Source organism: Pterocles gutturalis, unplaced genomic scaffold, assembly GCF_000699245.1.
Source record: "Pterocles gutturalis isolate BGI_N339 unplaced genomic scaffold, ASM69924v1 scaffold14100, whole genome shotgun sequence".
NCBI lineage: Eukaryota > Metazoa > Chordata > Aves > Pterocliformes > Pteroclidae > Pterocles > Pterocles gutturalis.
Window position 1 is genome coordinate 444 of NW_010146046.1, and position 11227 is coordinate 11670.

At 44.5% G+C, this 11227-nt stretch overlaps 1 protein-coding gene across 1 annotated transcript; it reads left to right on the plus strand.

Annotated features, from left to right (window-relative positions):
* The first annotated feature begins 492 nt into the window (after nucleotides 1-492).
* LOC104470610 (chromosome unknown open reading frame, human C8orf33) lies at nucleotides 493-5484 on the plus strand. The gene is made up of 6 exons (XM_010085594.1): nucleotides 493-589; nucleotides 2480-2617; nucleotides 2805-3532; nucleotides 4832-4922; nucleotides 5038-5184; nucleotides 5288-5484. Exons 1-6 carry the CDS (start codon nucleotides 493-495, stop codon nucleotides 5482-5484), a joined length of 1398 nt encoding a protein of 465 aa, XP_010083896.1.
* The last annotated feature ends 5743 nt before the right edge of the window (nucleotides 5485-11227 follow it).

Below are 11227 nucleotides of genomic sequence, written 5' to 3' on the forward strand. Positions count from 1 at the left end.
AAAACACAGCGAATGTATTCTTAAGGGCTTGGGTTTAGCATAAAGATAAATTCTGTGTATTGCTAGAGGGAAAATTCCTAAAAAAAAGGCATATTATGCCATAGAATAAGCTTCAGGAAAAATCATAAATCTTCTGTTTGGGGCCTTTAAAAAGGGAGGAGGAGAAAAAGGAAGGCTTGGCTTGCCAGAGCTGGGTGGCTTATTGCGTGTAAGAGTTTATTGTCTCTAACTTTTGTAATGAAGAGGGCTCGTTTGGTGCCATCCAAATATGGCATATTGCAGGGCCCGTGTCCCGCCCTGTGCTGTGGCACTTTGTGGAGTAAATTGGGCTGTTACACAACACACCTCAAGCACAAAGCCAGAAAAGGGGTTTATGACCCACTAGGCTGGTCTCCCACGTAAGGGAGGGGACTTCAGAAAACTCAGTTTTGGAATCAGTTTTGCAGGTGAGAGATTTGTGCTGCTTTTAAGCATTGTGCCTTCCCCCATCCCATGGCCAAGGCTCCCCAAGGCGCGTTCCAAGATGAGCTGGAGTGGTGCATTTCGCAGCTGGAGGCAAATCTTTGCCTCAGCCTCACCCCAAAACAAGGTATGTTGCCTCTTTCACAGTCCGCAGCCATATTCCAACCTCGGTTCTGATTCAGCAGGCCTGGATGTTTTTCTGTTTCTTCTCTGCCATCTGTTTCCTATTCTTGTGTTATATGTTTTGTCTAAAAACAAAACAACACAAAGCATTGAACTTTAAGAGCTATCTGTCTGGAAGCAGCTTTATCTTTCATTCCTTTTTTCTGTTTTCTTTCTCATGTTCTCATTTTCCTCTCTAAGGGCTTATTGTTTTGTTCTGCTACCAATTGTGTTTTCCAGTCTTACGGAAGTACCGTGTCAGTGTGTCTGGCCCTTAAACACCAGTTGGTTTATTTTTGTGAGGCTTGTTCCTCATTGTTCTTGTTCCAAGGACAAATTACATGAAAGATAAAATCCTATAAAATACTTTTCAGTAGACCACAGTTTGGTCTAGTCAGTCCTACTTGTAAGTATATGAGGACGTAAGTCCTGCTCCTACTGGTGGCTAGTCCTTCACATTTAGAGGAGGGGTGTAGCTGCCCTTTGTAAGATGCCTAGATGAGTGTTTGCTGGTGCACATGAGGATGTAGTGGTGATTAATACGTGCCCACACACCATGCTTGAGCACCAGACAATTTTGTTACACCCGTTTCTTGTGCTCAGTACCTAGTGTCCAGCAGCAGCAGGGGAGGCTCCTGGAGGGGAGGCAGGAGGTGCACGCAGTGACGAGGCAAGCAGAGGCAATGACTTGGCCAGAAAAGGGCCCATTTGCACAGTACCTGACCCAGGAGAGCAAAGCAGTAGTGCTGATGGTAAGCAGGCTCTGCCTGGAGCCCCCGTCACCAGAGAAGTTGTCAGTGATGAGGAAGATCCAAGGTCTAGCGAGGAATTCAAGTCCATGGGTCAGGCTTGAGGTCTGGATCAATGAGGTACCTGGCTGCAGCAGCGCTATGCATGAGATCCTCAGCTTAAAATAACTCCCAAGAGAGGGAAGAGAGAGGTTCCCCTGAAGTTTTTTTTCTAGCTCTTACTATCAAGAAGGCCCTTGCATGCAGCCAGCTAAACTCCTCGGAGTAGTGGGGTGTGTGTGCTCAGAACCCTGACACCCAGGGGCTATGAAAGGCCTGTTTTTCTGGGTGGCTACAGCCCCACTGTGGCATTTCTGCCTTGCACTTCTGTGCTGTTACGCTGTTCCTAGAATGGGACTCTGTGTTGGATTTGCAAGATAAACCTCACTTGGAGAGTCCCAGAGAGGTGCACTGCAGCCAAGAGAGATGCGTGTGTGTCCATTCCAAAATATGAGTCTAGTACATCAGGGGTTTTTTGTGGCTTGAAATGTGCAAGACAAACACCAGAAGACTGTGTATATCTGCAGTTCCCAAATGGAGGTCTTTGGGGACTGCTGTCACAGAAGAGCAACGATGCTTTTTAGAGAATTTCCTCTGACACAAAGAAGTGGGATTACTGCTGTGGTCAGACTGGTTTGTATGAGAGTCAGGCAAGAGCCCTGCTTTTCAGGGTGTGCTCACTACTCAGTAATTTTTTTTCCAGTTTTCCAGAGAAGAGACCCTGAGCAAGGCTCTTGGATTTGTCAGTCACTTTGGGGGAAAGGTTGTTAAGCCCTGTGTAGCTTCTGTGCCATTGGTAGTGTGCTTACTGCAGTGTAAGATTCTTAACGTGTATAATAAGCAGTTAAGATTTTTTTTCTTTTCCCTTTGAGAACATTTCACAGTATTTCAGCTTCTAGATGCACTTGGAGTTCCCTTTCAGCCAAATGCCAGTCATGGATTAGTCAGAAGTGGTATGAAGGCAGAACGTGTTCAGAGGAGACCCAGTCATCAGCATCGCAGAAAACAGTTTGTAAGGCCCACCATAACTTGCTTCTTGTCTCTCTTGCTCTTTTTCTTGAGTGCAGCAGAGGAGATACAGCATGTTCTCAAGGTCCTGCGCTCCCATGAGACTCCTTTTCTGAAGAAGGAACAAGTGATGAACCGTGTGTTTGGGGATTATTGTCTCAAGATGGCTGAGGATCAGAAGAGCACGGAGAAAGCAGGTGAGCTGAAACTGTCCCTCCAGGGGATGGTGATATTTGGTTATTTTCTGTAGATTTCTTACATTGCAGCTTTTGATTGGATCGCCTTTCTGTGGCAGTGCCTTAGGGGGGGAGTTGCAGTAGCAGTAGCATCCCTGTAGCAGGAAACTGGCATATTGATGGAAACATTATTCTGTATCTTTTCTAGACATGAAACTTGGTGATGTACAAGTACAGCAAAGCAGCGGGCAGGCTTCAGATGGTGTGGTGTATGGGAAACAATCTGACCAAATCTCTGAGGCAAAGCCAAAGTGGTTCATGCCATCTGACAACAGCTTCCGATTTGATTTTAAATTTTCTGAGGTTGACCCAGAAGCAACTGGCACACCTTTGGAAGCAGTCCCCGGTGTCAGTGGTGCTGAGCAGACACAAACCAATGTAAGAGCCACTGAGCAGGAGAACTGGAATGGAGCCTTGAGTTCTGCTGCCTCTGGACAAGAACCCAAGTTTGCTTTCAACTTTGCCATCCCAGATGAAGACTGTCCTCTGGTTCAGTTAGTTCCAGCAAGCCAGCATATCGAGCGTACAGCAAATTGTGAAGTGCTGGCTGATTCCCTGCCTGCTGAATCAGCAGGTACGCCACAGATTTCAGCCTTGCAGAAGCCGGAGTTGACTCATGCTACAGGTAGTGCACTCAAAGAGGACAGAAGCCATGTCATCTTAAAGGTCCCCCAACCAGAGACTGCTCCTGGAGATGAGACTGTGACAGAGAAATCCACAGCAGATGGAGTTGCCCAGAAGAAGAGAAAGAAGAAGAAACAAAAAACTTCCATCAGTAAAAAGGAGGTAGAAGAAACTGAGATCAATAGGAAGGCAAAGGCAGAAGCTAACACATGTCAAAAGAAGGATACGTCCCACCAGGATGAGACCTCTCAGGTATTTAGATATTGATGGGATCCCATAATTTATAAACCTTTGAGCAAAAGAGAGACTTTATCTCTTTGCATAGTTTTAATAGTTGGTATACTGGCTTGAGAGGAAAGCTGAAAGACAAGGATTGCTGCTTATTTCTTGCAGCAGTTGTTTCCTTTCTGTGCTGGACAGTTGAGGAACCTAACTGCAGCCCAGATTCGCACGTTACAAGGCAGAATGAATTACTCACATAATGCAAATAGGAGAGCTGAGGTGCAGAGCTGCTGCCTGCTGTAGCAAAGGCTGTGGCAGGGTCTGGTGCAAAGCTCAGGGGTGCTTCTGAGAAGGTTCCCACTGTAAGGCATGGCCCAGAAATTGTCTGAAGTGCAGGTTATGTGTAAACACACTATTAAGGCACACCCTGAGGTTTTCTAATGTTATTGTAAGGTCCAGGTCTTAATTTTATTTTTCTTTTCAGCACTGGTGTAGTTGTTACTGACAATGCCAGCTGAGCAATACTGAAATATAAAATTACAAAAAACTTACTTTCATTAATATTTCACACGGAAGTGTCACTGAGTGTTCACCTGCCTCTTGAAACATTCCATCCAAAGTGCTGAGTACTGGAAAGGTAGAAAGATGCGAAGGTGATGTAAAGCCCTTCCAGTCCCTTGGAAGGAGATGATTGTAAGGAAAAGGAGGAGACACCATCGGAGCTTTTGTGTTTACGTGTACATAACAGTTAAGAATTGCTTCAGCCCCAGGGTGCAGCCCTGTTTCCCTCTCCCTTCCACTGCTCAGTTAGCCAGCTGGCTTTGATGGGACTTGGCTTCTTCCATCTTCATGGGCTTCAGCTTCCTTCTCCTCATGAATTTCTGGTTGAACAAGCACACGGGAGCTGAGACAGCAGGACTCAGCTTCTGATTTTGTCCATTGGTTGCTTTTTGGTTTCAGGCAGGTTTGGGGGTAGGGGTTTTTTTGTTGTTAATGCTTATTCCTCCTGTCTGTCAGTTGATTTGACAGCTTTTTTCCAAGGAAAGGCCCTGGATAGCTTTCCAGAAGACAGCATCATCTGAATGGCAGCCAAATATTAAATCCATCAACTAGAGGCAGTGAGTTGCAACTAAACATTTGTTCAGTGCTTTAAGTTTATCCAATGAAAAACACTGTTGGGAAAATGTCATGAAGTCTATGAAGTGATCACCAGAACATGAAATTTGGAATAGTCCTGACTTTATGCAGGTGCTTTTTTTCCTGTGTAGCAACTGCTGCTTTAATTTTTGGATGACTTCATTTCCTTGTGCTCTGCTCCATGTTGCATAGCAGTCAGATGACCAGCTGTGGGAGGAGGTGGACTGGTGTGTGGAACAGCTGGAACTTGGCCTGAAGACACAGAAATCTACTCCAAAGCAGGGTAAGCATTCGAGTAAACGAGAGATCTGCCCTGTGGGAGGGGTTGGCAGGCGTGCAGACACAGGGCCGGTGGGGAGTTTTAAACTGCGTGTTGTTTCTTCTTTGTGCTGCTCCAGCTGAGGAGGCTCTCCGTGCAATCAAGACACTGCGCAGTGACAAGGCTCCACTGGTGAAGAAGCGTCAGCTTATGAGAGTCATGTTTGGAGATTACAGGAAGAAGATGGAGGAGGAGCGGCGCAAAGAGCTGAAGCTCATGGAAGCAGGTAGGAGAATTTTGCATCCTGCCCTCTATTGCTTTGCAGAGTTGAGTTGGAGTTCACTATATGAGATGACTAAACATCTCTGCTCTTTTCTTCTCTCTTTAAGCTGCAAAATCTGCTCGGATTGTGGAAGTGAAGAGAAACATCCACAACAAGAACTACCAGTTCATCCGGAAGCACTCAGGAGCTTGCAGGAAAAGCCAAAGTTCAGCAGAATCCCCTTCAGAGCCACCCAGGACACTTAACACAGACTTATTCAAATCCACAACTTCCGAAGAGGAGTTTCGCTTTAATTTCTTTTAGGAAAGTATTTTAGACCAAAACTGGCTAAAAACTGTGCCAAAATTATTCAAATGGAAAAAAGAATCTCTCTGAAAGAGGATGCTTGCTTTAGGAAATACAGAGTGCCTTATCTAGATGTTTTAAACAGATCTGCCCACTACGCGTATGACCCCAAGACTCAGTCTACGTGGTACTCCTCTGTCCTCGCACTGTGGAAAGGCACCTTTGCAAAAGATCAGCAGAGTCTGGAAGGATCTGTATTTCTTCCTGTAGAACTGATACTAACCTAAGAATCTGTCTTTTGTACTGGGAGATTTTCCTATTCTCTGACTGCTTTTAAACAGACCAGACCTTTGTATAGCAGATGAGGCAGTGATGTGTGCTGAAGGGAATGGTTTGCAATAAAGATCCAGCAGTGTAAGCATGATGGATAGTTGAATGCTTCCACCCCATAGGAGTCTGTGTGAATGCACCTTCTAGTATCCAGAAAGTACTGGGCAGTGTGTATCATTGCTGCCATCTAGAGAGTACGAGTTCAGGATCTTGGAGGAAAATGAGTGACACCATCCTTGCTCGTTCATCTCTTTAATTCGCAGGTATAGATGTAGAAGAGAACTGCAAATGCTGATTTAATCTAGCCTAGGGATGTAAGGACAGTTGTTTCCAAACGGGGGAAGATTTTTGTTGCTGAAGCCAGGTTCTGGCCTGCTCTAGGAAAGATGCACGATCAGCTCTTTAAAAATGGAGTTTACTTTGTAAGTAGCCCAGTTACAACCACCAGTGACTCAGAGGATAAATCAGCTGCTTGCCAAACCTTGGCTGGTGGTGAAATGAACTGTGAGAGCCCAAAGACTGTCATGCATTTGATTTGTATTAAAATTTTGCTATGTGGACAGTTTGAAGGTGTGTCTGTGGTGTTTTGATATTGCTTCAGCCACTGAACCCATCTCCTATATTCATGCAGAAAATTTTCCCCACTCAGCCTAAAAAAGCTGAAGGAACAGAAGGCCTTTAAAAGCAAACGTGATATCAGGTGTCCCTAGGGTGCAGTGCTTTCCTTCCTTTTTATAGTCCAGTCAGTCATCCTGTATGAGAAGCAAGAAATGGGAGTGTAGGCAGATTCCAGAGTGTACTGAGAGCAGCTGGGAGATGGTGGAAAACATTTGCTGGGAAAGACTTTAAAAAACCCCTGGTGCTGGCTACAACAAAGTTATTTTATTACTAAGCTCCGATGCAGTCAGTTGCATCTGCAAGGAATTTTTTTTTGTTTGTTTGTTTTAAATATTTTGTAAAATGCCTGTCTAGGCATAAGGAGAAACTGAACCTGGGAACATGTCTGATGAGGAGAAATATGCAGAGAACACTTTAAGTCTTCTGGAAATCAATAGGTTAGAACTGGAAATCAGTAGGTTAGCAGATTATTATTTTACTTGCTGAGGAGCACTGCTGTTACTTTGACTATATGGACCAAGACTGTACAGTTATTTTTCTGGATTTTATATGAAGCATAAAAAGCTGTGTCATCAAACTTTTAGTGTTTTCATGCCATTTAAAGAGCTGCTTGTACCTGACTTTGGAACTACAGCTGTTTTCTTTCCTAGCTGGTTAGGCAGTGTATGTCTGGGAAATAGTTTTTTCCTTGTCTCAGGTAAAGCTAGAGTTGCTAAAACATAAAATCCTGTGCTGTGGAAGGCTGCAGGAGTACTCTGGGAAGAATTCTTACATAACTGCCTCGTGCTTATGCTGTTCATTAGGCATTCACAACTAGAATAAAGATACCAGTAAGGTGGACGTTTAGTGTAACCTAATCCAGGTGGTTTATTGCCAAAGAGGGCAGAGAAAAATGCATTCTAATATGTGAATGGCTCCTGTGGTTTCTCAGAGGTCTTTGCATAATGCTGACTTGCAAAGCCAGCCCATATTCCTTTCACAGTGCTTCATTATTGGAGGACTCAGAAAGTGAATGTTCATCGATGCGATACTTCATAGCCCTGAGCGTCATGCTTGACCTGGGGATTTGAGTGCAAGAGCAGAAGCTGGCTGGGTTGGTTCCACGAGTCTGCTGACGCTGGACAAGGCATTTTGCCTTTCTGTATCAGCTTCCTGTTTTGGTAGTCAAGGTGATTCCTCCTGCATTTTTTGACAGATGTCCCCAAGGTATTTAATTAATGATTGTGTCTTGAAGAGGCAACTCTAATAGTATTTTGCATCTGAAATTCCAACAGTCTTTAATTCACTCTTAAGCTGTGTAATGTTTGAAGCATCTCTGCAGCATTATCATCTGTTCAACAGGAAACAAGCAATGTTATTACAAGTTAGGAAATGCTGTCGATGCTCTATCAGTCCGTTCCCCTCTATAGGAGCCACAATGTAGCCTTGGTGACTGCCCACCTAAATGTAGTACAGCAATGCCAGGCTCAGGCTTGTAGGCAGCAAACTGCTTCCAGCGTGGTTATGACTCCGGAGTGAGTAAAAGACAAGGTGAAGAGGGAATGTGAAGTACAACAGTGCCTCTAGAGCAAAACTTGCTTAACAGTATTGGTCTTGGTAAAAGCAAAAGCTGAGGGTCAACTTCTCAAGTGAGTAACGGGATGAAGGAATGCCATAATTTTTCTCAGACTGTTCACTGTAGCAAAGTAGAGGAAAGGTCTAATTTTGGGGGAACAAAGTGAAGAATTTTAGAGTTGTTTCTGTGGCAGGGTGAACCCAAGAAGAATGTTTCCTCACAGAGGCAACAGAAATCTGGGTGTGATCTCTGCTCCTTTTAGGCTTGGCACCCTCATCTGTAAAAAGATCCCCCCCTAGCAAAGGTTAGGAAATGCAATCCTGTCCCAGACAGACCCTGCCTCCAGGGGGGAGAGAGCAGCGGATGGCCAGCCTCCCCCCTCGCAGACTGGCCTTGTCCTGGTGGCTGCTTGTCCCTGCCTCCATTTTGGCTGTTAACCTGGATACTGCGCACTAATTGATAAGTTCTTCCAATCCCTTCCCTTGGACTTGGTCAGCGGAAATGCATTTATTGGTCCCTGGGCTGCCCATCTTCTGCTTGGAGTAATCAGGGGCCAGAGCCACCAAGGAACAGCCTACAAAGGATCTCCAAGGGATTCCTGCAAAGTTCAGCTGAAATTGTCTCCTGAGTCCTAGCAGCCACTTCAACGAAGACTCCCTCTCCCAAGACCAGCAAAGACAGAAGGAAGCCAACAAACTGGTCCTACTGAATCTGTAACTTGGGTGACAATATTCCCTTCTGCCACTTAAATTTTTTTGAAGAGTACTGAGGGTAGACTGCAGATAAAATACCCTGTTCTCTTTCTTTGGGGAGGAAAACCCCAATTCTAACTTTTCTTTGAATTAGAACAAATACAATCTTACTGCTTCAATCAAGACAACAATTCGAAGGTTGTAACAGAAGTTATTTGAAGCATTGAACCTGCAGTTCCTTAGAAAAGAGGAGAGAGAGTGCTATTTTAATATCATATGGAGCTGTGACAGATGATCTTGGATCTTTCTGCTGAAGTTATTTTACTCTAAGGACTAAGTTGTTTTACTTTCTTTGCTTAAAATCTTTTGCTGCTCCCTGTTTGTGCTCCTTTCATATTTAGAACTGCAGGAAGGTTTGTAAGTCACACTGCTTTAGAAAATTGAACTTTGACGTCACCTACCGCAGTGCTTTGACTGCTGGCAGCTGTCCTTCCCGTGGATGCTGACAGCTGGGAAGGGCTGACCACCTACTGTATTTGGCCCATCTGTCTTTTTCCCTTTGAGTACATCAACAGGCACTACTCGCTCCTGGGTATCTCACCACCAAGATGGAAGAAGTCTGGGTTGTGTATCTCTGCCTGATCTTGCTTATCATGGTGCTTTTTCTAATGAAGCATAACCCGCATGTGGAAGAGGCCAAGAAGCAGAGGGAAAGCAAAAGCCCGCCGCCATCCTCTTCCTTTTTCCCCAGTAACGTTGGCAAACAACTGGAGCACACTCAGGAAGAGCTGGAGCACTATCTGGACAGGCTAACCCACGTCTTGTTTGACACAGAAGCCAGGAAAAGGGATGGCCACCATGATCAGAAGTCCCACCATCACCATCACAGAAGCGCTGACGTTATGCCTGAAACTAAGGAGCATTCAGGAAAGGAGGCAGCACGCTCTCAGCATCTGTCAAGCCACTCGAGGGTTCAGGTAGGAGGCTTATAAAGACTTTGAAGCTCAACCAGACTTACGCTCCTAGCTGAGGTAGTGAATGCTGCTGCAATGCGTAGTCAGTGAACTTGGAGGGGGAGGAGATAGGGGGGAAGTCTTGCTATTGGGAAGTATAATGCATTCCTATTTTTGCACTGCATATTCCAATATTAAGCAGTCATTCAGAGACAGCTCTATGTGACATGAGTTGTATGTTACATGTGGGAGATGTCAGTGTTGGCATTAGCATCTATGCATGTGTGTGTACCTGTATGTAAATTATTCCTTCCTATATTAACAGAAATACGTATCATTTCTTACTTCAATAAATTATTCTGCAGCTCTTCAGCTGTTACAAATCTCCCACTTTCCCCACATACAGCATTGCTTTCCCAGTTTCCCCAGCTAAGGATCTAGCCCAGTAGGGTACAGAGCTCTGCAGACCCCTGTCTAGTGGTGAATGCATGGTGTTGAGCCATGGGAAATACGGAATTTTTCTCCTGTGTGTGATGATCGTGCATAGTGTACTCTAAATGTGAAAGTCGCTATTGGCAACCTGCAAAATTCCCTTTGCCTTGGCCAAGACCCTTTTTCAGGGGATGGAACAACATGCATGCCTTTATATTTTTATCATTATCCTCATTGCAATACATCAGATTTTGCCCTTGAGATGACAGAGTTTCATGGCAGCTATGCAAGGCTGTGTTACTTTATGCTAGCAGCTGTTTACATTCTTCATTCTTGAGACACATATCTTGCAGTGCCAATGCCCGGCTCTGTCACTGAGCACGTTCTAGGTCCAGGTGGGAGCTCCAGTATGAAGCCTTCACCTTAGAGGGCAGAGCCAAAACTCGATATCAATAATTGTGCCCTGCCAAAGAGTCAAGAGACAGATTTCTTAGCAATGAGGCACTGCTGTAAACAGCCTTTGCAGTGAGCCAGGACGTTATAACTTCTTAAGTCTTCTGGAGCTGTCTGAGCTATCTAGAGGAGTCAGTACATCCAGCTGAAGGCAGAGTGGCAAATATACAAAATGGGAGAATGCTGTGCAGAGTTGGTGGGCAGAAAGAGTGAATCAAGTGGTTATTTACTTACTGGCATATTTCATGTACCAAAGAAGGTGCTATTTTATTAGATCTATTGCAGATCAAAAAATAGCAATGATTTCTTGCTATGGAAATGGATCATGTTGCAAAATAACAGCATTAGCTTATTTTTCTACTATGGCTAGAACTACTACTATGCAAACTGGGGAGAAAAGGTGCTGTGGACACTTTTATACAGTTTAATATAATGCTAGTTAGCTTCAGTGAATGTCCCCTTGCTTAGAAAAAGGCAGTACACTTTTTTTCTGCAGACTTGATGCAGCAGGTGATCCTTCTTTGTAGAGTTGAAAACTTTTATATAAGCTCCTTTGACATATGGAATGAACAGTAATCATGCAGAAGCAAAGCAGCAGAAATGATCTTTTGTTGTTCCTCATTTTGTGTTTTGGGGGCAGTGAGAAAGAAATCACCACTTAAACAAAACTGAACAAGCATTGTCAACAAGTACTGCGTTGAGCTCTGGGGCCCCCAACATAAGAAGGA